General features: G+C 36.1%; 1 protein-coding gene across 4 annotated transcripts in view; it reads left to right on the forward strand.

Moving 5' to 3' along the window:
- Positions 1–26,497, forward strand: part of SLIT2 (slit guidance ligand 2) — a 342,896-nt gene that overhangs the window by 221,515 nt on the left and 94,884 nt on the right. For 2 of the 4 annotated variants that reach the window (XM_055138863.1, XM_004616540.3), the window contains exons 7-13: positions 2,553–2,624; positions 5,324–5,487; positions 7,433–7,444; positions 8,331–8,469; positions 23,500–23,571; positions 24,214–24,285; positions 26,034–26,105. In XM_055138863.1, the coding sequence (XP_054994838.1) occupies positions 2,553–2,624; positions 5,324–5,487; positions 7,433–7,444; positions 8,331–8,469; positions 23,500–23,571; positions 24,214–24,285; positions 26,034–26,105 (603 nt within the window). Of the gene's footprint in view, positions 1–2,552; positions 2,625–5,323; positions 5,517–7,432; positions 7,445–8,330; positions 8,470–23,499; positions 23,572–24,213; positions 24,286–26,033; positions 26,106–26,497 lie in introns of those variants that run through there. The other 2 variants (XM_055138864.1, XM_055138862.1) reach the window with 2 other exon arrangements.

Raw genomic sequence — 26,497 nt, forward strand, 5'->3', positions numbered from 1 at the left:
AATAACCACAGCAACTCTACCTAGATCAGGGTGTTATTTTTTTTCTGAACACTAGATTAATAAGTGGAATAAGTTCAAGACTGAGATTGCCAACTTAATTATCAAGACAAATACATCATGCTTATATATCACAATGTTCCTTGTACAAGAAACTTTCTAATTAAAAGATAAAATCCTGAGGTTGAGTATCAAAATAAGCATTGATATAGTAAAAAGTACTCAAAAACTAAGATGTGTAGAGATGACTTTGCACACTGAATAAAAATACTAAACGAATTGGTTCTTCTACGGCATTATATGGATTAAAATTCAGCTTCAAAATGATGTCCATTAGCTTAGATTCAACTGAAAACTCGTTCTGTGAAAAGTAGTAAGAAACTTTATAGTTCTAAGTCAGTTCATATCTGCTGAGTGTGAATTACATTTTAAAATACTTTTTATCCCCAAAGTCACATTTTAGTATGTTTTTTGACTGAAGGTTTTAGCCACATAAAGACCACATAAATGTTGAGAGTGGGAAAGGGGTCATTTGAAAGAGAATCCCTTTGAGAAGTGAAACCTTTTAGTTCACTTCTCAAAGGGATATAGTTTAATGGCATGTGAAAAAAAAAATCTCATTTCACTTGAGTCCGGTAAAACCTAGCAACTTTTCGATCACACGAGCCAATATGGAGGACTTCAGAGGTCCCTCATAAACTTTTTTTTCTCTTTCTACTTAATTCAGATCACTTGGATTATTTCTCACATCATTCAAGACACTGAAAAGCAGAGTCAAAAGGGCGTTGCATGTTCTAGATGTGTAGCAATCCTGACCCCTGTCCAGAGGAACTGTATGATCCCTTCAATCTGTGAACACTTCACATCTCGCATTGGCAAACATACCACTAGCTGGTCTAGGCGGCCTCATAATGTATCCTGCTCTGCCCTCACGAAGATGGTCCCCAGATTCATTGAAATAATTTAATTGGTTGCCAGCGTTTAAAAATTAGGAGAATTGATCTAAAAATTTCATGTGTAGCTTCTCTTGAGAAAAACAGATTGGCAGTTTTCCATTACAGAGAGCAGCAGAGCATTGGAGCAGGTTATCAGCTGCTATCACAGACACAGTTGCTAATGACACAGTTCCTCCTTATTCCCTGATCAATGTCTTCCCATCTCCATCCCTCTGCTCCAGTGAATTTCTGTACACGCAGCATACTTCTGTCATTTAAGTTACTTGTCTGGGAGTCTGCAACCAGTGAATTTTCAACCTCTGACTTAACCTCTTCTCCAGAATCCTCCTCCTTCCACCTGGATCATTGTCCTTTCTTCTTAATTCCTTGAACAACGTTCCCTCGATAGTTAGCACCTTACACAACCCTCCAGATACTATTATAGTTTTCTGTTTCTATTTTGGACTCACCCAGTCTGAGGATCACCATGTGTGCACTTTTTTTGTCATTATGAGAGAAAAAAAAATAAAAGCTTTCCTCTCAATACCACTGGCTCTGTTTTTATAACTTGCGTAATTTCATTTCCTCAGTTGGAGCGTCTCATATTTAAGGACAGGATGCATGCCTTATTTATGTTTTTTATTAAATTTCATGTTGTCATACATCCTAAAGCCATTTAAGAAATATTTGATAAAGAGGCAGAAGAGATGGTACAGCAGGTAGGTTGTCTGCCTTGCACCCCATATGGTCCCCGAGCCAGGAGTGAACCCTGAGCACAGAGGCAGGAGTATGTCCTGAGCACTGGGTGTGGTCTTAAATCTAAAACAAAAAGAAATATGTGATAAAAAATGAGGAGGAAGATGAACAATAATAATAAAAGCATGATAATAATACAAATAACATCGATAGCTTATTTTCTTAAATCTTCCATGATTCCTCATCTTCCTGACTATAATTTCCAGAAATTATGACCACTCCCAATAGCATTAAACGAAGAACGTAATTTTCAGCTGCAACCAAAAATTGTTAGATTATGTTGTGCTTTTAGTTTATACCTATACCATGTCATGACCCCACCCATGCAAGCACCAAATTTAGATGCTGTTTTTACTACTCAAATTTCAACAGGGTCTTATGTCTAAAATAAGGGGGGGAAATTCTGTACTAGGGCTGAAAAAAAACTGTTTCTGCACTATTGCTTTGAGATTTCAGCTGGGGAGTCAAATATTTTCACTTACTCATGAGCACTAATTACACATAATACTCCTCTAAGGAATGTAGACTCTCAGGTTTCCCATCCATGACTGTTTCCCGTTCATTCCTTATGCAAGATCATGAGTATATATTCATTCACACGGTGCATAAAGTATGTCAATTATCAGAGATACTCTTGCCAAAACCATGCATTTTTATAGATATTTGATAAAATTGAACACATCATAAATATGGAAGGGTGTAACTTACCTAATATCCTCTGTGTAATACCAGGCATTCTCCATGCCATTTCTGCCAAAGGGTTTTCCTGTGGAAATATAACCAGAAGTTTTCTCTATTTTAAATAAATGGAATGATGGGTAAACTTTTATATCTAAAATATTTTACTTTTTATTTATTCTACAGAACTCTCAACAATAACAACATTACTAGACTTTCGGTGGCCAGTTTCAATCACATGCCTAAACTTAGAACTTTGTAAGTAGTCACATTGGATATAAAGGTTTATTTCATCGGCAAAGCTTGTTTTACTAAGTCAACAATAAGAGTGCTGCTTCCTAGGGTAGACCAAGAAAGCACCACTTTTTTCTAACGTTATATATATGTATATATATATGATATTTGAGTTAATTTTCTAGCATTCCAAAAACTTGAAAGCTGTCTTTGATAAGTGTTACGGGAAGTTGGGGTTGGGGCGAACATTTACTTTGAGCTATTGTGGAGGTCACATTACATTAAGGAATGGAAGAGCCCTTGATTGACTGTCAGAAATGATAAATGGTAAATCTTTGTGATTTTATTACTGGAAGGCAAGCAGACCTAATAAAGCTAACCTGTCTCCCCACATCCTTTGTAACTGTAAAATTAAAACATCACCCTCTATTGCTTCTGTAATTAAGGTTGTGTCAGCATTTATATTTCAAAATCTCTTTCCAGAGGTTATAGATGAGCATTAAAATATTTTAGGTGAATAGAAATCATTCTCTAATAAAATATTTGCGATAGCTTTTTGTGTGTGTCTGAGAGAAAGATTATTTCTTAAAATCCAGTGTGAAATATTTAGGAAAAGCATTTTCAGAGACAAATCTCCTTTGAATTGGTTTGTACATTACATGTGAGAAATGGTAGGAAATATAAAGAAAATAGTCATCATCTTTTTAAAAAATTATTTGTGAATAGGGTATATATATATTCACCCAATAAAATGTAGTTTTTGACTTTTCAAAATATTTCAAATTTATAGAGGCTTATAACTAAAAAATGTCGCATTTATCTTCTTTGCAATAAGAAAACAATCAAATTGTGATATTATGATAAATAAGTGATATGAATACTTTCTTTTATTTTTACCTCTTTGTACCACACATGTTTGGGGTCTAGTGCTTGCTTGGTGCTCGAGAGCCGCTCCCCGTGGTATTTGGGGACCTGTGCGGTACCAGGGATCGAACCTGGTCACCCACATGAAATCTATATCCTCCAGCACCTTCCTGTCTCCTGAGACATAAACACCGATCTCAATATTATTTTTCTTCACTAAGACTGAGCCTATATGCAATAGCAAATCGCATGACTATCTTAAAATGGATTTTTTTTCAAAAACATAAATATCTTAAAAATAGCCACAGACAGCTAAATTTTGTCTTCTTGGAGCTATCTGGTTGCAACGTATCCGACCAGATTAACATCCCAGTTTACTTGAGGACATTGGTTTCTCATTAACTGTAGCTAATATTTTAAAAATGATTTGATCGAGCTATCAGTACTTGCAAAAGTAATACAGGTAAGACTAAAAGTGCCCACTGTTCACCTATTTTAGGGCATGCCTTAATTTCTCTTTGAAATTCCCTAGATTTTTGTCTTGATCATCAGATTTTTATATTTTTATATGCTTTTTCCATTTCAAATCTGCGCACATCAACTGCATCATTGTAGACTTTGGTTTCAACTGCATACTCAGAGAACCGTATGTAACTGTATATGCTTTGGTTTCCAAAGTGTGGCCCTTTGACTTCCAAACAAACTGAACTAGAGGCCACCCAGCTTTCTGCTAAGTATAGTTTTTTGGTCCTCTGGCATGCCTTCTAATTTTGAGGCAAAACAATCTTCCAGATCTCTAAGCATAAGGAGAATGTCAAACACCTAAGTTGAAATTCCATTGCTTTGGTTGCTTCATTATTCTGTATTATTGTTGCTACTTAAAAATTCCATTTTTATGGTCCAATTATCTTACTGGACTGAGTTCCATGTTTTAATATCCATTACTATTATTGGGTTAGAATTGAGCACATCAGCTATAAAGGCCTAAAATGATATTACAATGTCATGGATGATTCTGGGAATGATGCTTTGATTTATAGCTTTGGATGTCCTTTCCTTTAGTTTGAGAAAACATAAAAGCCAGTTCGAAGTCATTTACCTAATTTAGTGGATACATTTGTCTGATATTTTATTAATGGAGAGTGTTATTTGCCACTTGGAAGGGCTCCATGTTGTGGCGTGGCTCCCAGCCAGCAGAGAGGGGAATCACTTAATTCCTTCACTCTCAGTCATTTGTCTTTTAATTTCTGTTCAAGCTCTTTGACAATCAGTTCACAGGAGCCAAAAGCAGCTAATCCCCTTCTCTGCAATTAAACAAAAAGAAGGAAATCAGAACAGGAATGTGAAGGAAGTGTTTGATATTGAATTATTATTCTGCCCTGTTCAGCAAAAAAAAAAAAAAATCAAAGTGACCCGCTAAAAAGATTTTGCAAGCAGTTTTCACAGACAAAAAAAGAAGTCTAACTGATACTGCAAGCTGAGAACACTGACTTAAAGAAATGCACCCCCTGTGCTAACCCCATCGTTCCCCCTTCCCATCCCCCACACCACCCCACTTGTCTGTGCACTGACAGTTTGGGTTCACTTTGCACTTAGAGCAATTTTCCATAGACTTATGTATTTCCCTTTACTTTCTGAATAAACTTGGGCAAAAGCTCTTTTATAACTATGTTAAACTCCAGCCTGTTTTATTCAGTTCAGAGGCCCCTGGAAGAGAAACCTGATTCTGAGTTGGAATTGGTTTAATTTTTAGAATAAAGGGGAAAATTGCATAATAAGATGTATCTTGCCCATGTGGAAGTGATGCAGATAATCTGGGGTTTTGTCTGTTTGTTCTAAACTGCTTTTCTCTCTTCTAGCCGCCTTCATTCCAACAACCTGTACTGTGACTGCCACCTGGCCTGGCTCTCTGACTGGCTGCGCCAGAGACCCCGGGTGGGCCTCTACACCCAGTGTATGGGCCCATCCCACCTGCGGGGACATAATGTAGCTGAGGTTCAAAAGCGAGAATTTGTCTGCAGTGGTAAGGGAGAAAGATCTGCCGGCGGTTGTGTTAGTGTCTGCTTTGACATAAAGTGTTGCAGGGAGGGTATGCGTTGCTGATTTGTATGGCCCTCACAAATGTGCACTTGTGCACTAATCCCTCTGGCGATCCTGTTCCTGTGAGCGTCAGGCTTCCTTCTAAGAAAAATGTGTGTGTGTGTGTGTGTGTGTGTGTGTGTGCATAACAAGTATAGGTCACTTGTACCTAGGACAGGATGGAAGACAGTTCTGTGTCTAGTTCAGTTGAAATATAAACTATTCATGATTCTTCTTTCACTCTGTTTTGACTGTAGGAAAGTGGTAAACTTATCTCCTCAGGAAATTGTGGGGGGGGAATAGTTCTAGTATGGCTGCTGGCGGACAGAATGTGTGTTTGTGTATTCAGGGATAGTATTGTTGACCTCGACTGAAAAGACTTATATGATTAGCTTTGGTAACAAAAATCTAAATCCACAAATAAGACATGAGTTATGGAAAATATCACCAGGTGACATTTACAGTTTTTTCTATGTGCTTATGTGTCTTTGTTACATGTAGCACTATAGCACTGTTGTCTTACTGTTCATCAATTTGCTTGAGCAGGCACCAGTAATGTCTCCATTGTGAGACTTGGTACTGTTTTTGGCGTATCGAATACGCCACTGGTAGCTTGCCAGGCTCTGCTATGCGGGCGGGATACTCTTGGTAGCTTGCCAGGCTCTCTGAAAGGAATGGAGGAATCGAACCCGGGTCGGCCATGTGCAAGGGAAACGCCCTACCTGCTGTGCTATCGCTCCAGTTCAGGTGTAAAATGCATCTTATTTTACTTGTATTTACCTCATGTCACCTCCCGATAAAAATCTAAAAATATATGTTACCTTTTGGGAGGTGGGGGTCACACCTGTGCTCAGGCTTACTCCTGGCTCTGCTCTCAGGGATCACTCCTGGTAGCTTTTCAGGGGTCTATATGGGGGGGCCTGGGATTGAGTCCAGTGCCTTGTGCAAAGCAAGCTCTTATTCCACTCAACAATCTTCCTAGTCCCTAATATTACTTATTTAGGACCACTACCATAGATGCTCAGGGTGTGTTGCTGGTTCTGTACAGTGCTCACAGGACCATAATGTGGTGCCAGATTGGCAGGATATAAGGCACATGACTTTACCCTTACACTTTGTCTCCAGCCCCAAATAGTAACTTTATATTGAGATTGAAATGTGGAGATAAAAGAGTGCTAGGTAATCTTGACCAAAGTTATACATAGTTGAGAACAAAGATTGTATATGTGTGTATATGCATCACTGTATCACTGTCATCCCATTGCTCATCGATTTGCTCGATCGGGCACCAGTAACCCAGTAACGTCTCCATTGTGAGACTTGTTGTTACTGTTTTTTGGCATATTGAATATGCCACGGGTAGCTTGCCAGGCTCTGCCATGCAGGCAAGTACATATTATTCATGTTAATATTTCATTGATCTCCATTGACGCTTTTTATATTGAGATTGAAATGTAGAGAGAAAAGAGTGCTCAATAACCTTGTCCAAAGTTACACATAGTTGAGAACAAAGATTGTATATGTGAGTGTATATATGAACCTACATACACATATTCATGTTAACAGTATGTTGATCTCCATGGACGTTGTTTTATAAGTATGTGCCTTGTTCTGCATCTGTTCAAATGCAGTGAAACCTTTTGCTCACAAATAAGTCTTTTCTTAAAGGACGGAGAGACGTCAGTACAAGATTATATCCTATTGTCATCTTTGGCCCCTTTATGTGTTTCTTCCCACACTTTATAACCCAAATATATTTTCCCTTTAAATCTCTCAGTACATGCTCAATAGGTCTGATTGCTTTAATTGTTTATTTAAACAATGAAATGACTAACCAATTGTTACTAACCACTGTTTTCTCTCTTCACTTTTTCCCTCCTGCTTTCTAGATGAGGAAGAAGGCAAGTTCCACGTTTATTTCTTAGACTGAGTCTGCTATTGTCGAGTGTGAGAGCTTGTTGAACGGGGTGGGTGACTGAGTGTGCAGGCCTAGTACTATCCTTCCAGCTCTTTCTTGCAGGGTGAGTTGGGCTGCCCTTGCTCCAGCAACCAAGCTTTGGCTGATGGACGTTAGTTTGCTGATCTTCCATTGTCCCTCAGATAGCAAAATCTCCCTCAAAACAGATTTGTTTCTACAAACTGAGTAGTAGGAATATGTGCCTCCAGGTAGTGCCTGCAGTGGAAAAAAAAAGCCTAGAGATGAACCATTACTGAACTGTGTGGTGCAGAGTGTTTTTTCTATCTTCAAAGAAAGTGGTAATTATCCGTTTTTGAAAGGAAACCCTCAAACTTTGCACAAACTAGTGTCCCCTGTTTATTTACATGGTTGTTTACAATCATCAACAATTATACCTATCCATGTAGAAATTTTATTTTTAACCCTTTTTTTGAGAAAAAGTTAAGCTACAGAAGGTTAATAATGACCCACCTCTCTATTTAAATTCAGTAGAAATGAAATAGATTTGTCTGAAATGGCTGCTTTTGAGAGAATGAATTTGCATAGCACTCTAGCTCTAAACAGCATTCTTCATCATTAATTTCAAGTCTGAACGATTGTCATCTCATAGTTTTAAAAATCATCATCCACTTCATCTCAGTATTGACACACAACGCACAAATGCATGCTCCCTCAAATAGAGTGTAGTAACTTCAGATCACATTAGTATCGGATATTTAGAGAAATGCATTTTTGCTTCACGTCATGCCTTGTCATTTGAGATCATCTTTTGTAGTCCGCAGTTGTGAAACTCGAGAGGAAGCATACCGTTGCTGTTTGTTCTTTTCCAGGTCACCAGTCCTTTATGGCTCCTTCCTGCAGTGTTTTGCACTGTCCTGCCGCTTGTACCTGTAGCAACAACATGGTCGACTGCCGAGGGAAAGGGCTCCCCGAGATCCCCACAAATCTGCCTGAGACCATCACAGAAATGTATGTTCCCCCAAACTCCCTCTTATCTCTCGCCTTCCCCAGGGACCAGTTCATGGCTTTCTTGAGGAGATACTGAGTTGATTTAATCCAAGTCTGATCAGTGACCTTAGAAGGAGCTTCCTTTTGGGAATTATATTGAAACTCTGTTTAATTAAAGATTTAGCTGGAGTGCTCAGGGATTTTTGTTGGTGGGTCTTTGGTAACACAGGTAGAGTGAAAATTAAACACCTTTAAAAAAATGGGAAGAAATACCTTCAAAGAAATGGAAATAAATGCCTTTAAGGATATGGAAAGAAATGTCTTTTTTTTTTTGGGGGGGTCACACCCAGCGATGCTCAGGGGTTACTCCTGGCTTTGCACTCAGGAATTACTCCTGGCGGTGCTTGGGGGACCATATGGGATGCTGGGGATCGAACCCAGGTCGGCCGCGTGCAAGGCAAACGCCCTACCCGCTGTGCTGTCGCTCCAGCCCCAAGAAATGTCTTTAAGGAAATGGAAAGAAATGCTTGCCCTGCCCTCAAAATGATGCTAGCAGGTTTTTCAGGAGAAATGAGTTCTACACTGTTCAAGTTTGTAGAACCTCTTGTTCATAGCCAACTCAGAGCCAGGGCCATTAGAGAAAAACTGAGTTGGGATCATTCTTCACAGGAATAAGGTAACCAGAAAATGTTCTGCTTCTCAAGAACCCACACTTTAAAATGTAGTTTTCTTGTTTTGCTTTACACTGTTCTATCATTTGTCACAAAGTTACACTCAAAATATAGAAAGCCACAATATATAAGATTTTTAAATTTCCAGCAGGTTGGCCTCTTTGACTGCCTCCTTCAGAAGTTAAATTTTTTGACAGCTATTTTGGCTTTGTATGCTGCTATTTGTATTTCTCTGCTTTTGTGGATAATATGTCCCATGGAGAAAACAAAATCATATGAAATATAAAGTGTTTGCTTTGCCCACATAGCAGGTGAGCATTTGAATAGTTTTAATATCCATTAAATTAAAAAGTGCTTCTTAAACTACATGTCCATATTATTCTTTTATAAACTAATTCTAATTTTTTTTTTTTGCTTTGTGGGTCACACCCAGCGATGCACAGGGGTTACTCCTGGCTCTGCATTCAGGAATTACCCCTGGTGCTGCTCAGGGAATCATATGGGATTTTGGGAATTGAACCCAGGTCACCCATGTGCAAGGCAAATGCCCTACCCGCTGTGCTATTGCGCCAGCCCCCTGACTAATTCTAAATTTTAACTAAATATTCTTGGATACTTGGTGTTGAAATGACAAAGACAAATATCTTTTGATAAGTCTATGTAATAGGCATGCTCAAAACATTACTTTCCAAAATATCTACTTTTTATAAATCAACTGTTCTAATTAACTTTATATGACAATAGCCTTGATTTACACAATGCACTCATGTTATTTAAGAGTCTGATGTGTGCTTAAAAGTGTATTTAAAGGTTTTGGCAGTGTACCTGTGATTATCTAACAGGGCCGTAGCTAGGTAGAGATTAGGTGACACAGACATAAAGTAATGCATCCATACTTTTATTTATTAGCCTCGTTAAATCTTTCATTGATGGAGCATGTCCTTGAGTATGGAAGAGTTGTATTTTGCCTCATAAGCAAAAGAGGGCTTAGGGCTCCCTCTTGGAAATAATAGGGCCAGTGGACCAAAGAGTTCAATATCCAGAGCCAGCAGTTCTGGGGTCACCAGGTCCATACGCAGTAATGCTAAGGGGACCTTAGGGCCTTAGGGTCAGTTTATGCTGGGGATTCAGTTTGGCAGGCAAGACATGCTCCCATAAACCCTACGCTATATTCTTGAACCCTGGGTAAGCCATTTGTCATATATTTCTTAGCCAAACCTTGAAGAGGAAAGAAGAGGGTTTTTTTTTCCTATCTGCAGGTGACATTCTAGAAAGAAGGAACCCCTAAGAACAAAAGGCAGAGTTAACTCAGAGTGTTCTAGTTTATGGATGATGCATTTAGCCTCCTTAGAGTCATAGGTTCCTATGAAAACATCACAGAAAATAATTCTTGAGAGAAAAGTAATAAAAAGATAATCCTGTCTAATTTCAAAAACACCCATTACAGAAGACCTCCATCTTTGTTGGACATTGTCATCCATGCATGATTGAATTTGACAGTAGAAAGGTGCAGAATGTATTTTATTTTTTATTTTGTTTTGGGGATTACTATCCTTTTTATTTACTTTTTTTAATAATTGAGAAACTGTAATTTACAGTTATTCCGGTATACAAAGTTTTCCCACCATTGCCAATCCAACTTCTCTCCACTAATATTCCCAATTTTCCCTCCCACAAGCCTTATCTTTAACAGTCTCATTTTTAAGATTGGTTCTTATAATTAGAAAGTATTTCAAAATGAATAATGATCTATTCCTCTAATGAGTCACAGTATTTATGAAGTAAACACTTTGAATAAAAAGGCAGCACCTCATCTTTTTAATAACCTTCAGAGAAGAGAGCTTCCATCAAGTAAAGAGAAACTTAGATCAAATTAAAGCTGTGCTGTGAGGTCCAAGTGTAAATGCTATAAAGGAGAAACAGAGTTCAAGGTGTTTGCTAGAGAATGGAAAATGGAGGGAAGGTTGTAGCATTTAACCTAAGGCAGATCATTAGTCAGAACTGCAGGTTGTCAACCATTTACTGTCTGTAGAAAGGAGAGAAAATGACCTACTTTTGCCACCTACACTGAAGGTAGTCATAACTTTGAAATGAAATAGTTGGCATATCTATAACTTTATGTTTGTAACACATAATTATCATTCAGTCAAGGATCCCTGGATGATTTAAGCCCTCTCACAGTAGCATGCAACTCGTGTAACTGTTGTAGCATGTAACATAGTCTATAGAACAGGTCTTGGAGAATGGGTGAGTGAAGGAAATGTGGACACAGAAAGAGGATTTCACTACCACATCAGCAGAAGCAGTAAGATTGGACAGACAAAAGAGGGATAAGCAGGAAGGGAATGGCACTGGAAATTGATACCTAAATGAGTGGCATGTAAAAATGCAGTTCCTTGATACTATAGTCTGTAGATCAAATCCATAAAAGTTAAACACTGTTGTCACCATATTACCTCAAGTACAGAAAGAATTTTTTGTTTAAACTAGAAATTGAGAGGAGATCTTCATCTAGTTTTCTTTTTCTCTTTTTGGATGGGTGGGAGAGGAGTCTTGCATTTGAATCTTCAAGAAAATACATTTTAGCAGTGTTCCTTTAGTATAGTCTAAAGAAAGGAGATCAGAATGCACTGACACCACCATACTATCCTATATCCTATTATCCTATACGCAAGGGGAGAGTCATCAGAGCAGAAGCTGTTCAAGAGTGGTAGGAATGATAATATGGAAACAGATAGGATCAATTATTACAGTGGCTGATAAAATGGAATTAGACAATGGAATAATGAAGAGAAATAAACCAAAGATGTATCCAGAGTTTCTAGCATACAGGATGAGAAGATGATGTGACAGTAATATATATGAAAATTTAATGAGTAAGACCAAAAGGGAGAAGAAAGAGGGGAGTGAGAAAAATTTGTGAAATATTAAATACAAGGGGCATATATAGAATTACTGAAATAATCCAGCTTGTTATTATTATTTGTAGCAAAACAAGAACTTGAGGCCAAAGTTTTGGAGTATTCATGTTCTGAAAAATTTAGTTGATGATTAAAACTATCAAATGACCATGGAGAAGGAACAAAATTAAAGCCTAAGGATGTAAATGTGGCTACAGAAAAGCCTCAGTAAGTAACAGGGAGCAAGATCTATGAAAAAATATTCTGTGTTATCCTATATATACCTCTGCTGATGGAACTCCATGAGCACGGAAAGTGGGTCTACACATCTGACCAGCGTGTGTTAATGGAGAATTCAGAATCCAAGGGTAGGTAAGCCAGGCTTTTCCTAAGAGTGTTGAAAAGGGATGAATGCTAAGGAGTAGGTAAAGAGCAGTTTTAAGTGTTTGACTAAGAAAGGATTTTTAAAAGCCAGTTGTCACCATAAAGAAACAGATTTGGATTTCATTTAAGGTGCAGAAGGCTACAATCATTTGAAAGGTGGAAAGCAGGCTACAGTCATTAAAATGTTGGAAAGTTGGTGTAGACAATAACGAGAATGTGAAATTAGGAAAGCTAAATTTGGGAGGAAGATTGTTCTGGACACAGGAGGGGATTGATCAGGTCCTGATCATTAGAGTGTGTTGGGCTGACAAAAAGGAGGAGTTCTTGCTGATATAGTATATTGAAGATAATATGACATTGGAAAATGTTTATTTCATATAAACTTTTTAATTTTTTATTATTGGGCTTTTTTTCTCTTTGATGTGCTCTGTAGATTTTGTGCAATGGTAGAATTTAGTAGCATAGAAGTTAAATTAAAAACTGTGACCTACCAGGTGATCCAGTATTGAGGGGGATGGTGTATTAAGTAAAACTAAAATAACTTGCATTTATAAGTAGAGATGAAAACATATGTGAAGCTCTAGGTGAATTTTACTTCTTTGATTATTACATTTTCAGCTCTATCAGTGGAGCATCTGGTACTAAATCATATTGATCTTCAATTCCAACAAAATACCTCATTACAATTCATTATAATGGAATATAACTTACTAGCTTAGTAGTTCATTTCTTTTATCTTTCACATTTTATTAGAAAAAAGAACTTCAATCAGATTAAAAAATATGGAACAAAGACTGTAAAACATTTTAGAGGCTCCACATTTTTAATATATGGTTCTTAGAAATTATAAAGTCCTCCATATATTTCAGTTTGGAAATTTGGATTTTACCATAAATTATGAGGATTCTTTATTACATATTACCAGATATTTCATTCAACAATGTAGAATGATTCCTTAATGTATAGTACATCTATATTCTGACAACTATCATGATAAAGTCCAAGAATAACAGAAAGTATGTATTATATGGAAGAGCTGTTCATGGCCTAAAAAACTGGATAGAATAACTTGATTCATCCTGTTAGTTTTTCTTAGTTCTTGCACATATAAATTTTATTTATGATTTTAAAATTTTTGTTAGTGAATCACCATGAGGTACAGTTACAAACTTACAAACTTTCATGTTTGCATTTCAGTCATACAATGGTGGAGTACACATCCCTCCACCAGTGCCCATCATCTTCCACAAAGTTCCCAGTATCCCTCCCACCATCACGACCCCATCCCCCACCACCCCACCCTGCCTCTGTGGCAGGGCATTCCCTTTTGTTCTCTCTCATTTTGGGTGTTGTGGTTTGCAGTAGAGGCATTGAGTGGCCATTGTGTTCGATCTATAGTCTACTTTTGGCATCCATCTCCCAACTGGATCAGGTCCTCCAAACACCCTTTACTTGGTGTTCCCTTCTCTATCTGAACTGCCTTTTCCCCAGCACGTGAGGCCAGCTTCCAAGCCATGAGGCAAACCTCCGGGTCCTTATCTCTACTACTCTTGGGTGTTAGTCTCCTATTCTGTTACTTTATACTTGATTTTTAATAATTTATTGACTTTATTTCTTATATGTATCTTATTTTGAAAAAAAAAGAGTTACATATGTAAAGCATGTAACTCTTGGGGCAGGCTCCTTAGTACATCAAATAGGGCATTTGTGTTTCATGTTCGACAGCCAGCGTCCCATATGGTCCCCCAAGCCCTTCCAGGCGTGATGTATGAACACATTGCCAGGAGTAAGCCCTGAGCACCACCATGTGTAGCCCTCCAACAAACCAACAAATAACTCTTTGCATTCTTGTTGGGTTTCGTGACAACATAAGCAGAAAGCCGTAGTAACTTAAGAGTAAAACGTAGACCTCTGTACTATTCGTTAAGAATGGAAATGAGCATTATAGATTTATAAAGTAGCAAAATGAAATGTGAGAAAGACTAAAATGAAGATTGAAATCATAAGCTAAGCTGAAATTCCAAGTTTTTTTCTATTAAAAAGCTTATGGAGTGGGATGTTACTTTGCAGCAAAGGAACATCACCTGGGGGTGGGGGGCTGGAGCGATATTACAGTGGGTAGGGTGTTTGCCTTGCCACAGCCAACCTGCGTTCGATCTCCGGCATCCCATATAGTTCTTCAAGCACCAACAGGAGTAATTCCTGAGTGCAGAGCCAGGAGTAACTCCTGAGCATCTCTAGGTGTGGTCCAAAAAAGCAAAAATAAATAAATAAATAAATAAATGAATGAATAAATAAATAAATAGATAGATAGATAGATAGATAGATAGATAGATAGATAAATTTAAAAAGTCAAAGAACAACACCTGGATAATCTTTGTTTCCTTGTGCCCTAGGTACCCAAATATTTTTGAGGCCTACTCTATGCCAGTGAGTAGACAATTCCCTCTGTCCAAATATTGCAGTGTCAAGAATTGAAACTTCCGTTTAATAGATTGTCAAAACTGCATGTGAAGTCATAAAATATTAACTGACACAGGAAACAAACCCAAAGGGATACGTTAGTTTGCCTGGGAGAACCAAGGAAAATTCAAGGTTATGCATGTGTTCTGCAGGTCGAGAAATTTCTGAACATGTGCAAAATTCCATAATAATAAGGTTTATCTTTGAGGAGTTAAAATATTTTATATTGTTCTTATAACACAAGGCTTTATCTCAAAGAATCACCTGTCCTGATGATAATCGGATATAAAGGAAAAATCTTTATGCAGGATAGTTACAGGATTAGTATTTCTTTAAAAAAAATCTTTTTACTGTGAAATGCAAAGTTGTTTGGAGGAAAGAAGGCAGGCATTTTGAATGTCATAGCAACAATTTTTATAAGAAAGAATGAAGATTGGGGCTAGAGTGATAGTACAGCAGGTGACAGGCTTTCTGTGCATGCATCTGACCTGGGTTCGATCTCCAGCACACAATATCGTCCCCCAAGTCCCACTAGGAATGATCCCTGAGCACAGAGCCAGGAGTCAGCCCTGAGCACTACTGGGTGTGGTCCAAAAACCAAAAAAAAATATAAAGAAAGAATGAAGACACCCTTAGCAGAAAATGGTGATGAGAAATTATCCTAAGAAATGACACTATTGCTATTATGGCATTTTCTAAAAAATTTATATAAAAAAATTAAAGACCCATCAGCTGTAAAACGAGATGTGGGTAAGCATTATCCTGAAAAGGAAGGTATCTGGGGCATAAAATATTATTCATGGTGAGAGAAATCATATCTATTAAATTAATCTGTTTATACATTCAGTAGCCAGTATTATTCAGTGGGCTGGAGCGATAGTAGAGCGGGTAGGACGTTTGCCTTGCATGCAGCCAACCCGGGCTCGATTCCTCCGTCCCTCTCGGAGAGCCCGGCAAGCTACGAGAGTATCCTGCCCGCATGGCAGAGCCTGACAAGCTCCCCATGGCATATTCGATATGCCAAAAACAGTAACAAGTCTCACCATGGAGACGTTACTGGTGCCCGCTCGAGCAAATCGATGAACAACAGTGCTGACAGTGCTATATATTCAGTAAGATTTAATGAAAATTTTATATGGCTTGTATACTTCTCTTGGTTTCAGTGTTATCCAAACTTTAGGAAAAGGTAAGGAATAGCTTGACAATAACCCATTGCAGGGAAAGGTAGAATGCAAATTGCTATTTGTTCATTTTATAATGTTAAGCAAATATTGTGTAAAGATCATTTATGATGCTTTTAAATGTAAAATTATTAATAAATGGGGGATTAGTCAGTGCCAACTCGTAGCGAGTGTCCATTAGTTACTAATGAAAAACAATAAAAAATATGAAACTTCTAAATGGTTATTATTTCTGGAATGAATATTAAAGAAAATTATAATTAGTCCTTAGTGTTATTTATATTTTGAATCTTTACACTGTTCTGAAATTGGTGAGCCGTGACCCAAAGCCAATATTTCCTGCTAAACCTAAAGCATGTGGTTGTGTGGATTGAGCTTTGCACTGAACATGTGTCCTCATGAATACATGCATAAAATATTACCGCACTATAAGACCATTATAAAATATCAAATAAGAACTGACTATTAGCACACCAAACCACTTTTGTCTTGTTCTGATGCTTTGAGTAAAAATGAAAAAAATGTTATATTTCTACTCAAAAGACATCAATTGAATTGGCACTTGGGACTTTACCCTAAAATGACATCGCACAAAATAAAATAAAATTAAGAAAATGGAAAATTTTCAGGAACCAGTCATCCCAAGACAGGAATGGCTGCTAACCAATGAGTATGGACATTGCTCCAGCAAAAAAAAAAAAAAAAAAAATGAGCTGTGTGCAAAGAATGTCCCTCTAGAGGCCAATATTCACTCAGCCGCTGGAGATATTTATTAAGCTTCAAAGGTCTATGGACCAAAATTACATAACGTAAAAAAAAAAAAATACTCCAATCTAAAATATCTTTGGCCATTTTATGTAAGGATAAATGATAGATTTTAGTAGCATCAATTTTCTGTTAAAGCTAGAAATAGCATTCCATATATAAAGTACTTACTTTAGAATTATTATGTAATATTCCCGGAAATCTCTTAAGTTGTAGGAATAGTGCTACTTCCTTTTCAGATGCTGGACTGATGCTACCTATAATGCAAATGTTTGGCTCTACTGAATAGTGCAAGATTCAGAAGCTAAAGCCAGTCTCAAGTCCCTTCCTCTCACCCCATTACATCTATGTTCTATGCTTTGGCAGCTGTTTTTGCCATTTATGCTAAAAGCAGATGGGGAAAATGCACAGAACTGTCAGTTTTATTACCATGTATAATTAGCATCTGGGCTGTATATTACAGATACAGTCAATCCAAACTCATATTTTATTGGGGTTGTAAAAACTTCTTTGAGCTTCCAAGACTGTTTCCAAATTTTAGAAAATGCTATATTTGAATCCTATTGATTATGAAAGTTGCAACCCTTTGAATGACGTTTGTGTGTTTGGGGTAGTTAGAGTTATAGGCAAATCTCTACTGCTAATTTGTGGCGTTTAAGATGTGTTCTGCAACCATATATATTTCACACTAGAAATCAATGTATATCAAATATACTTTTTATTAAATCTACATATTTCTGTGTAATATAAGCAGTAGCAATATTATATACACATACACAAATACACGCTTTATGTCTTTTGTATAAAAAATGCATGTGTATATCTTCATGTTAGTATTTTCTTTACCATTTTTGTGCTAGAAAAAAATGCCATTTTTTTTTCACCTCACAGTTTTTACCACTGAGTTATACATTCCACATATTTTCAGAAAGAGAAACCAGGAGAAGAGGAAGAATGACTTTTTTTTTGTAAGCGTCACAGTGCTAATTAGCGGCAGATACGGAATCTAATTCAAGTGTACATAAGTTAATACTTCTAATCACTAACCAGTAAAAACAAATACTTCTCAGGGGGACTGTTCCAGCGCTGGCATGTGGATATTATTTTGTGTAGTTTGTCAAAATAATTTAATTTGAAAAATACTGAGAGTACTGTTCCCTAAGAAGTAAATGCTAGTGAGCTAATTTTTTCATTAAAAACATTCTGTTGTTTAATGCCCTGTAAATATCTTAGGAACAAATGGGAGTTTTTTAATTGTCCAATTATCCTGTGTATTGTGTATTCAACTGAGGTAAGGCCCGCTCACCAACAGCCAGTGTGTTTTATATGACCAGAACCCATTCTATCTACATATTGTTTCATGTACAAAGGCTCTGCAAAATTAAAGCTGACATATATTGGTAATATAGATCTATAATTTTTATAATAGCATCATAAATTGACATATTACATATTGGTTGCAGTTTAGTCCTTCCAAGTTCCAAGTTTTAAGATTTTCACAATTTCAAAAAAAAATAATAAAAATTAGAGAAAATTGGAGAAAAAGAGGAAACTTGTATGGGAATATGTTGGAAAGGTCTTGATTGGTCTAAAGGTCTTGAAAAAAAAATAAAGGTCTTGAAAAGAAAATATTCTGAATTTTTTTTATTTTTATTGAAGCAATTGCAAAGCTGTCCCTGTTTCTCTTTGAACTTGTAACAAATTTCATTCTTATTTTGGTAAAATCGTAACACATAGATATTATAAGCATTAAATATATATATTTTATATTTTAATATATATGTACTGAGATGAAATGCTTTTGAATTGTTCACACATGTTCTATGTAGAAGAGGTTCTGGCAATTTTGCAATAAATAAACCTTTCTAGTGTATGATTTAATAGAATTTTCTCATCTATTTAATTCTCTAAATTTACTTTTAGTTTTAAATTCAAAATATTAAATTTTCTTCCCATGAAGGAATAGTATTTGGAAGCCTCAGTTTTGGTGACATTTGTCCACAGCAGTAAATTTTTTAAAAAGCCACTATACTGTTTTGTAATACTGGAATGTTTTTAATTAGATTGTTCATGGAACAATAAATTCAAATTTCTGCTCCATAAAATTCATTAGATTCGATGTTATTAAAGTAGATTAGAAAATAGCAAAGATGAAAATAGACATTTCATTTGATTTTCTCTTCTTCACCTGAAAGTTCTGTTATTTCTCTTCCTTGTTTTTCTGTAATCTAGTTTAAATACTTTCAGCCTTTTTTTGTGGGCAGAACAATATCTGAGATACATTTTGTTAGTTTATATAGTCTAAATTTCTTCCCAAAATATAAACCAAACTAATAATACATTAGTGTGGTGTTTGCCCACTAAAAAAGAAAAGAATGGGCATTTGAGATGCTTCAAAATTTAATGCTTGACATCTGTCAGTGGTAGTTTATTCTACTTGTGAATCTCTTTGAATGAAGTAGGCAATTAATGTTTTGCCTTAATGAGCTTCTGAGATAATACCATATAAGCCATCATGCTTCCAAGATAATGTAAATAACAATTTAAGCTCTGTTTAAATACTTCCTTTTAGGAACAAGATTGCAAATTGATAATTTTTTCAAATGCAAGCAAAACTATTGTATATCATTCATTGTTCAGCTTTTTATTATATGTGATGTAAATTAAATGGTTCTCAATGTGATGACTAAATTATGGTACATTACAGTAATGAACAAAATATGCTGCATTACTTTATGTTTACATATAAAATTTGGTATTTGTTTATGATGCAGGGTTTTTTTTACTTTTTTGGGGGGGGTCACACCCAGCGATGCTCAGGGGTTACTCCTGGCTTTGCACTCAGGAATTGCTCCTGGCAGTGCTTGGGGGACCATATGGGATGCCGGGGATCGAACCCGGGTCGGCCGCGTGCAAGGCAAACGCCCTACCCACTGTGCTATCGCTTCGGCCCCCTATGATGCAGTTTTATAACTATCTGAATCACTGTGTCACTGTCGGGATTCCCATTGTTTATCAGTTTGCTCCAGTGGGCACCAGTAACATCTCCAAGTGAGACTTGTTACTGTTTTTGGTATATCAAATACGCCAAGAGGAGCTTGCCAGGCTCTGCTGTTCCGGCGAAATACTCTCAGTAGCTATCCAGGCTCCTGGAGAGGGAAGAAGGAATTGAGCCTGGGTGGGCCGTGTGCAAGGCAAACACCCTACCCGCTAGTTCTGTGCTATTTTATTTGTTTAAGTCATAATATTACCAGTGAGTCTAATCGCATTAGTTAAAATCTAATCACTAATAACACATATGTGAGTGACAGAAAAATAAATGCTCATTCTAAATATTCTATGTTATGACTTGAAAATCATAAATGAATTTAAAAAATCTCAGGAAGTATTCACTAATGTAAAATGATTCAGTTAGGTCACATTTACCACTTTATGTTATTGACATTTTGAAATCTCACTGAAAATAGAGAACTTTCTAAAAATTTATATTGTACAAATTACCTAGATACTAAATTAAACACTTTTTAGTAAAATCTTCATGTATTGAGGAACATATCTGCCTTCAGTTACCATTGAATTCCAATAATATGGCGTAGTATCTTGTAATTAGTATACATTAATAATTTAATTATTTTAGGGTGAATGGTTACTATTCTTAAATCATTTTCAAGATCCTGAAGTAAAATTTATGAAAAATAATTATATGGAATTATTGTGGTTACTGCTAAAATAAATCTATTACTACTAATAATTTTTATTCCTTTCCCACCATAGTAGTAAATTATTGTAAGCAAATTTTAGTAAAATGAACTTACATTTCCTTGGTCTATATTTGAAATAAGCTTTGTACACTATGGCATTCTGATTATATCTTATTTATCTTAATTGTTTCACTGAGTACATTTTAAATGTCTTATGATCTAGCTTATCAGAATAGAGAAGGGCAAAAACCAAATGTCTTTAAATCAACAATATAGTATGTTTTAGTCACCAGTATTAATAAAATAAAATCATTTATATGGCTTTTTAGATATTTAAATATGTATAAATGACCCTTTCTTAAAATTCAGATAAATAGGGGCTGGGGAAATAGCTGAGCACATGTTTTCCTGGAGGAGACTTTAATCTGATGCCTGTACCTCATGTTTATCTGGGCACCCCAAGAAGTACTCCTAGGCACATAGCTCTGAGTAACCTAAGAGTGTAACCTGAGTAACCAGGGGGTGTGCACCCCCAAACAACAGCACACAAAGGCCTAGATATGTAACCCAGGTGCTAGATCATCATTATATATGTGCGTGTATGTGTGTGCATATATATATATGCATATATATATACATATACATATAATTTTTTTCTTCCAGGATATGTTTCCCCTTTGGGGCCAAAGCTGATAGAAGCGGGACATGTAATATTGATGTAGGAACTTTGACACTTTGCTGGGGATGGGTTGCAGTGATGTACAACAAAAACACAAAGGCTAACAAAGTTGTAACCAGGTTACTGCCCTACAATGGGAAATAATAACAGAAAATTAAGAGTATAGTACAGAAGAGACTGCCCTTCAAAAGTGAGGGAAGTTACAAGTAGATGTACCTGAAAAAATAAAGGAAATATTCAAACAGAGGCTTGTTTCAATATACACATTCCTTATGATGATATAAATTATTATTAACCTAAATGGCTAATGAAAGTAATACTAAAGAAAATATGACCAAAATGAATGTCTTAAAGATATGGAAAATAATATCTTCCAAAATATTTAGTGACATGGGGAAATTTACATAATATTTTATGTATAAGATACACACAAAATTTTGCAATAAGACTTCACTTATATAAAATAAAACTGCATGCCAGAAAGCTAAAGTAAGTTTCTAATATGAGTAATGCATTCTGGAAGAATTAAGCTTTATCATTTCTATAATTTGCAAATAAGATTGAATTTCTTCCCTTTTGCATCAAACAAATGAATGAATTCTGAATTTTCTAGAGGGGGATGGAGAAAAAATGACTTAAGACTACAGGTGATGGAGAAGGGATTTTAGCATTCATATATAAGAGAAAAGGACAAAAACTTGGTGAAATGTTTGATTTGGAGGATAACAAAAGTCAAGCCTTAAACTGAGAGAAGACAAGAGCGAGAATAAGAGATGTAAAGTTTCATATCCAAGGAAGAAGATTTTTTAGGAATGTGAAATGCTAATAGAGTTCAAAAGCAATGGGAGTTAAGGAAGCACATTGCATATAGCAAAGTGGGCCAAAGAGTGAACCTGAGAATGGTTGTGTAGTAAGGTAAAAAGACTTAAATCTTAAAAAAAAAAAAAATCTTGATTTATTCATCTTCAGTGTATACTTAATTTTCATTTGATGTTCATTAAATGTTGATATATAGAGGAATGAAGAGAGATATAGTTATCAACATGCAATCAATTCCAGCAATGAATATGATACATAAAAAGTCATTATATCATTGCTGCATTTATACATAAATGCATAATTGTGCCTATATGTGTATGCCCATCAATCTATCCAGTATCTGTTTATTAAAATTCAAGCAGGAAAATGGGACCTTGCCAGGTGTTTCAATAGAGGTATTAAATAGAGGAATTAGATTTTTTTTTTTTGGTAGAAGGTGACACAGACTTAAAAGCTTTTACCACACCAGGGTCTGCAAGGAGCTAGGCATAAAGTATATCAGAGCCTGCCGGTCCTGGGCAGGTGCTGAACTAAGATGAAGCCACTACTGAGGATACTCATGTAGCACAGAGAAGGGGAGAAGACTCTTGCACCTCCCTCTCCCCATCTTTATTTTGTCCTCATGCCTCTCAGGCAAGACCCCCCAAAACCAGATGACCAGAGACCCCTGGATTTATAATCCACAGGAGTCAGCTCTGTGGGATCCAGACTGGAAATGAAAAAAGCGGGGTATGGAAAGTGTTAGGAGGATGTTAAACCGACAGAAATGAAGCCAAGAAGCAAGTACAAAACACTAAAGGAAATTAATTTGTGTCTTTCTTGATGGTTGGGTTAGCTGATGTCTTCCTCTCAGAGAGCCATAGAGTAGAAAATGGGAGCATGGTATTTTCAGCACTCTGATTTCAGTGCATTATAAATTTGCTTCAATATTATAAAAATATTTCAAATGCACTTTGCTGAGTTATCTTCACATGAAATATTTAACAAATTGTCAAGGTCCCATCAGCCATACTGAGAATACCTATAACACATGAGTATTCAGTAGATTAAATTTTTGCATCCAACTAATTTTTCATCCTATAATATTCTTTCTGTAGATAAAATAGGAGGTTTATAAAATATAATGTTCAACAAGAATTTTCCTCCCTAAGGAGATATAATTATCTTTAAAATGTGTGGTAAGTTTATTTAGAGTAACTACATACTTTGCTTATGAGATTGAGGTTATTAAAATGTGCTCCCATGTTTCTTACAGGTGTTTTCTTCCTTTATAAAAAAAAAAAGTAGATTTTATTAGTGGACTTTGAAATGCCTAAAAGGAGGACATACTTTATAGTTGCCTTGTTCATTCCCAAATCTTGCTTTGTACTATTTATGGGGTTAAAAAAAAAAAGAAAACATCACTCATGAAGATCATCAAATCTGATTACGATTTGAATTATGGGCTTGATCTCAACCTCTCTGAATATGCACATATTTTCATTACAGACGTTTGGAGCAAAACTCAATCAAGGTGATCCCTCCTGGGGCTTTCTCTCCATATAAAAAACTGAGAAGAATGTGAGTAAACAATATTTTGGAATATGTGTAATTTTAAAATCATGTGAGCTGTCACCGGGTAAAGAAAACCACTCCTGTTTGAGTCTGTTGCTTTCAGAGCTGAAATCTTGTTACATAACTAACTGATAATTCTATGATCTTGCATGTTAAAAGCCAAACTAAGAATGTTTTCTTTTGTTTCGGTGGGGGCTAGGCATATATCCAACAGTGCTCAGGGGTTATTCCTGGCTCTGCATTTAGGAGACCATATGGGATGCTGAGGATCGAACCCGGTTTGGCCACATGAAAGGCAAACACCCTGTCCACTATACTATTGTTCCAACCCCAAGACCACTTGAAAATTTTCTTTGTAATTCCCCCTGTTAACTCACACTACTGTGAAATAATATATTAGCCTTACCAGTATGCCATCAAATTCTAGAGGTTCTATTCCCAGAAATATATCATATTTAGTAATGATTTAGGAAAATTGACAATAATTTAAATATTTATACTTTTTCAATATTAGGATATTTTATATTGCAAGTTTTACACTTGTATTGATATGTATAAATCAACATGGATAGGCAATAAATAGATTTCTCTTCTGTAAATCTCAGTGACATCCTATTCAATTTAACCTAACCTTATTTCTTGTTTTAGTGACCTGAGCAATAATCAGATTTCTGAACTAGCACCAGATGCTTTCCAAGGACTGCGCTCGCTGAATTCACTGTAAGTATTGACTGCATCACTGAAGGAAAGCAGAATATAGAACTAACAGTGCCTCTATTTTCTAAACACGGGTTTAAGAAAATTAAGTGCTTTGCATGAATTATGAATGGCATTCATTATTATCATTCATTAATGACTTACATCATTTTTTCCCCCCAGAGAACTGTTCCCTTTCAATAAAATAGCTGTGAGAGAAGGGTGTGTATTTTAGGATTTGGTCACTTGACTGTGTGGAGAGCAGTTTTCTTATTTTAAAGAAAATGAAAATGAGGGAGAAGAAACTCACCCAGGTGGCCATTTGGGCTATCTAAATAGCCTCTTTTTTGAACATTGCTCTTCCTTTCTAAAATAAAGGGAAATGTTTATTTAATTTTTTTTGTTCACTGGGTATGTTGGTTATAATTCATAAGCCAGAACCAACTCTTTCTAGAGAACAATATCAGCCCTTTTGAGAAGGATACTGAAAAGCTAGTTGATCAGTGAGCGGGCTTCACAGCTTTATCACCTTGAGACTGAAGAAACCTACTTTAGTCTTACAAAGAGTAAAGATAAGAATATATGACAGCTTTTAAAGTCAAAGGATTTTCAGGGAGATAAGTATGTAAATTAAGGTCTGAAATAAATGAATAAAGACTTTTACTTCTTCAAGGTTGTTAAAAAATATATAATAATCTTCAGAAGTCAACCAAATAAAGTCATCTTTATCTCAGATTTTAATTTTAAAGTTAGAAGATGGAGGCTTCAACCCCCCAAAGAGTTGATCTCAGAGAAGGGTTCTTATTGATATGATTTTCAACAGAGCTCTTGGGTACCCCAAACTTATATGTATACTAGCTTTGCAGGGAGGTTGGGCCCCACTAGGCAATGTTCAGGGCTTACCCCTGCCTCCGCGCTTAGGGATTACTCCTGTGTATACGTATACACATATATATGTGTATATGTGTATACGTATACACATATATATGTCATATATGTGTACATATATATATTCTGTATATATGAATATGATCAATATGATGAGTTAGTCCTGTTTTCTCCTCATTTCATTTTTGGTGTTAATTTCTTCAAATGTTAGAATGTCACCACTAGCCAGATCCTATGCCAGGTCCTGAACATACAAAAGGGAGAAATTCCTGGTATTTGTAGTTAGTGGCTGATCAGCAGTGGGTACCAGGGGGGTCATTCCTGTTCACGTTTTTTGTGGAGTATATATATTTAAAAACCTTTCCATATTGAGGATCATGTTCCTCAAAAGCTAACATTTCTAAAGCATAGACATTACAAGTTTAAAAAATACAACACTTGCTCCAAGGCAGATTCTACTCTTGTATTCACCAATATGAAAAAACCCAAACCCATCTCTTCTATGTGCAGTTGATTCCATATCTAGTGCTCTCTCTATTGATGTACAGGATGTACAGTGAGATTTTATTATATATCAACTATGTGGTACGTGTGTGTAGAAAAAGAAAGATATTTTAACTGTAGATATTTCTGTGAAATGGTAATTAGATGATGAATATTTCAAAATTCTGATTATTTTTTGTTTTTCCAAATTATCCAAAATAAGATACATCTGATTCATAATAAGGAAAAAAGTTTTCATTAAAGTTTGTTTATTCTACCATAGCCTGTATGATGTATGGAATGCTTATTAACCTCTCTATGCCTGAATACACTTAAGTTGGATTAATTCGTTATGCTGGGTTGGTGCCTGTATTTGTTAACTTAAATTAATGTTCTTTCAGTGTCCTCTATGGAAATAAAATCACAGAACTTCCCAAAAGTTTGTTTGAAGGACTATTTTCTTTACAACTGCTGTGAGTATTTGATTACTTTCTTTTCTGCTAAACCTACAGCTATTTAGTCAGTGTAAAATATCATGTTTTTATGGAGGCTTCAGGAAGATTTGACCCAAATGACAGAGTTTAATGAAATGAAGAAGAGTAGTCCAGTGGAGCTAACATTGACACATTGACGATGGTTTTTTATTAAAGATAGAACATTTTGAAGCAGTGCCTACGTCTGTTTCTCCACCCTGTCACAAACATATGCATCCTGGCTGACCTCTCATTTAAAGCTTAGTCTCACCCTACCCTTTTGTGACACTTCTTTGTTTTGGTTTAATGGTAGTTGGAAAGGAGAGAGACACGGTGATATGTTTATCCACCTTTGTCCAAAGAAGTTACAAGAGCCGTCAAAGTGGAATAAC

This window comes from Sorex araneus, chromosome 5 (assembly GCF_027595985.1).
Source record: "Sorex araneus isolate mSorAra2 chromosome 5, mSorAra2.pri, whole genome shotgun sequence".
NCBI classification, from domain to species: Eukaryota; Metazoa; Chordata; class Mammalia; order Eulipotyphla; family Soricidae; genus Sorex; species Sorex araneus.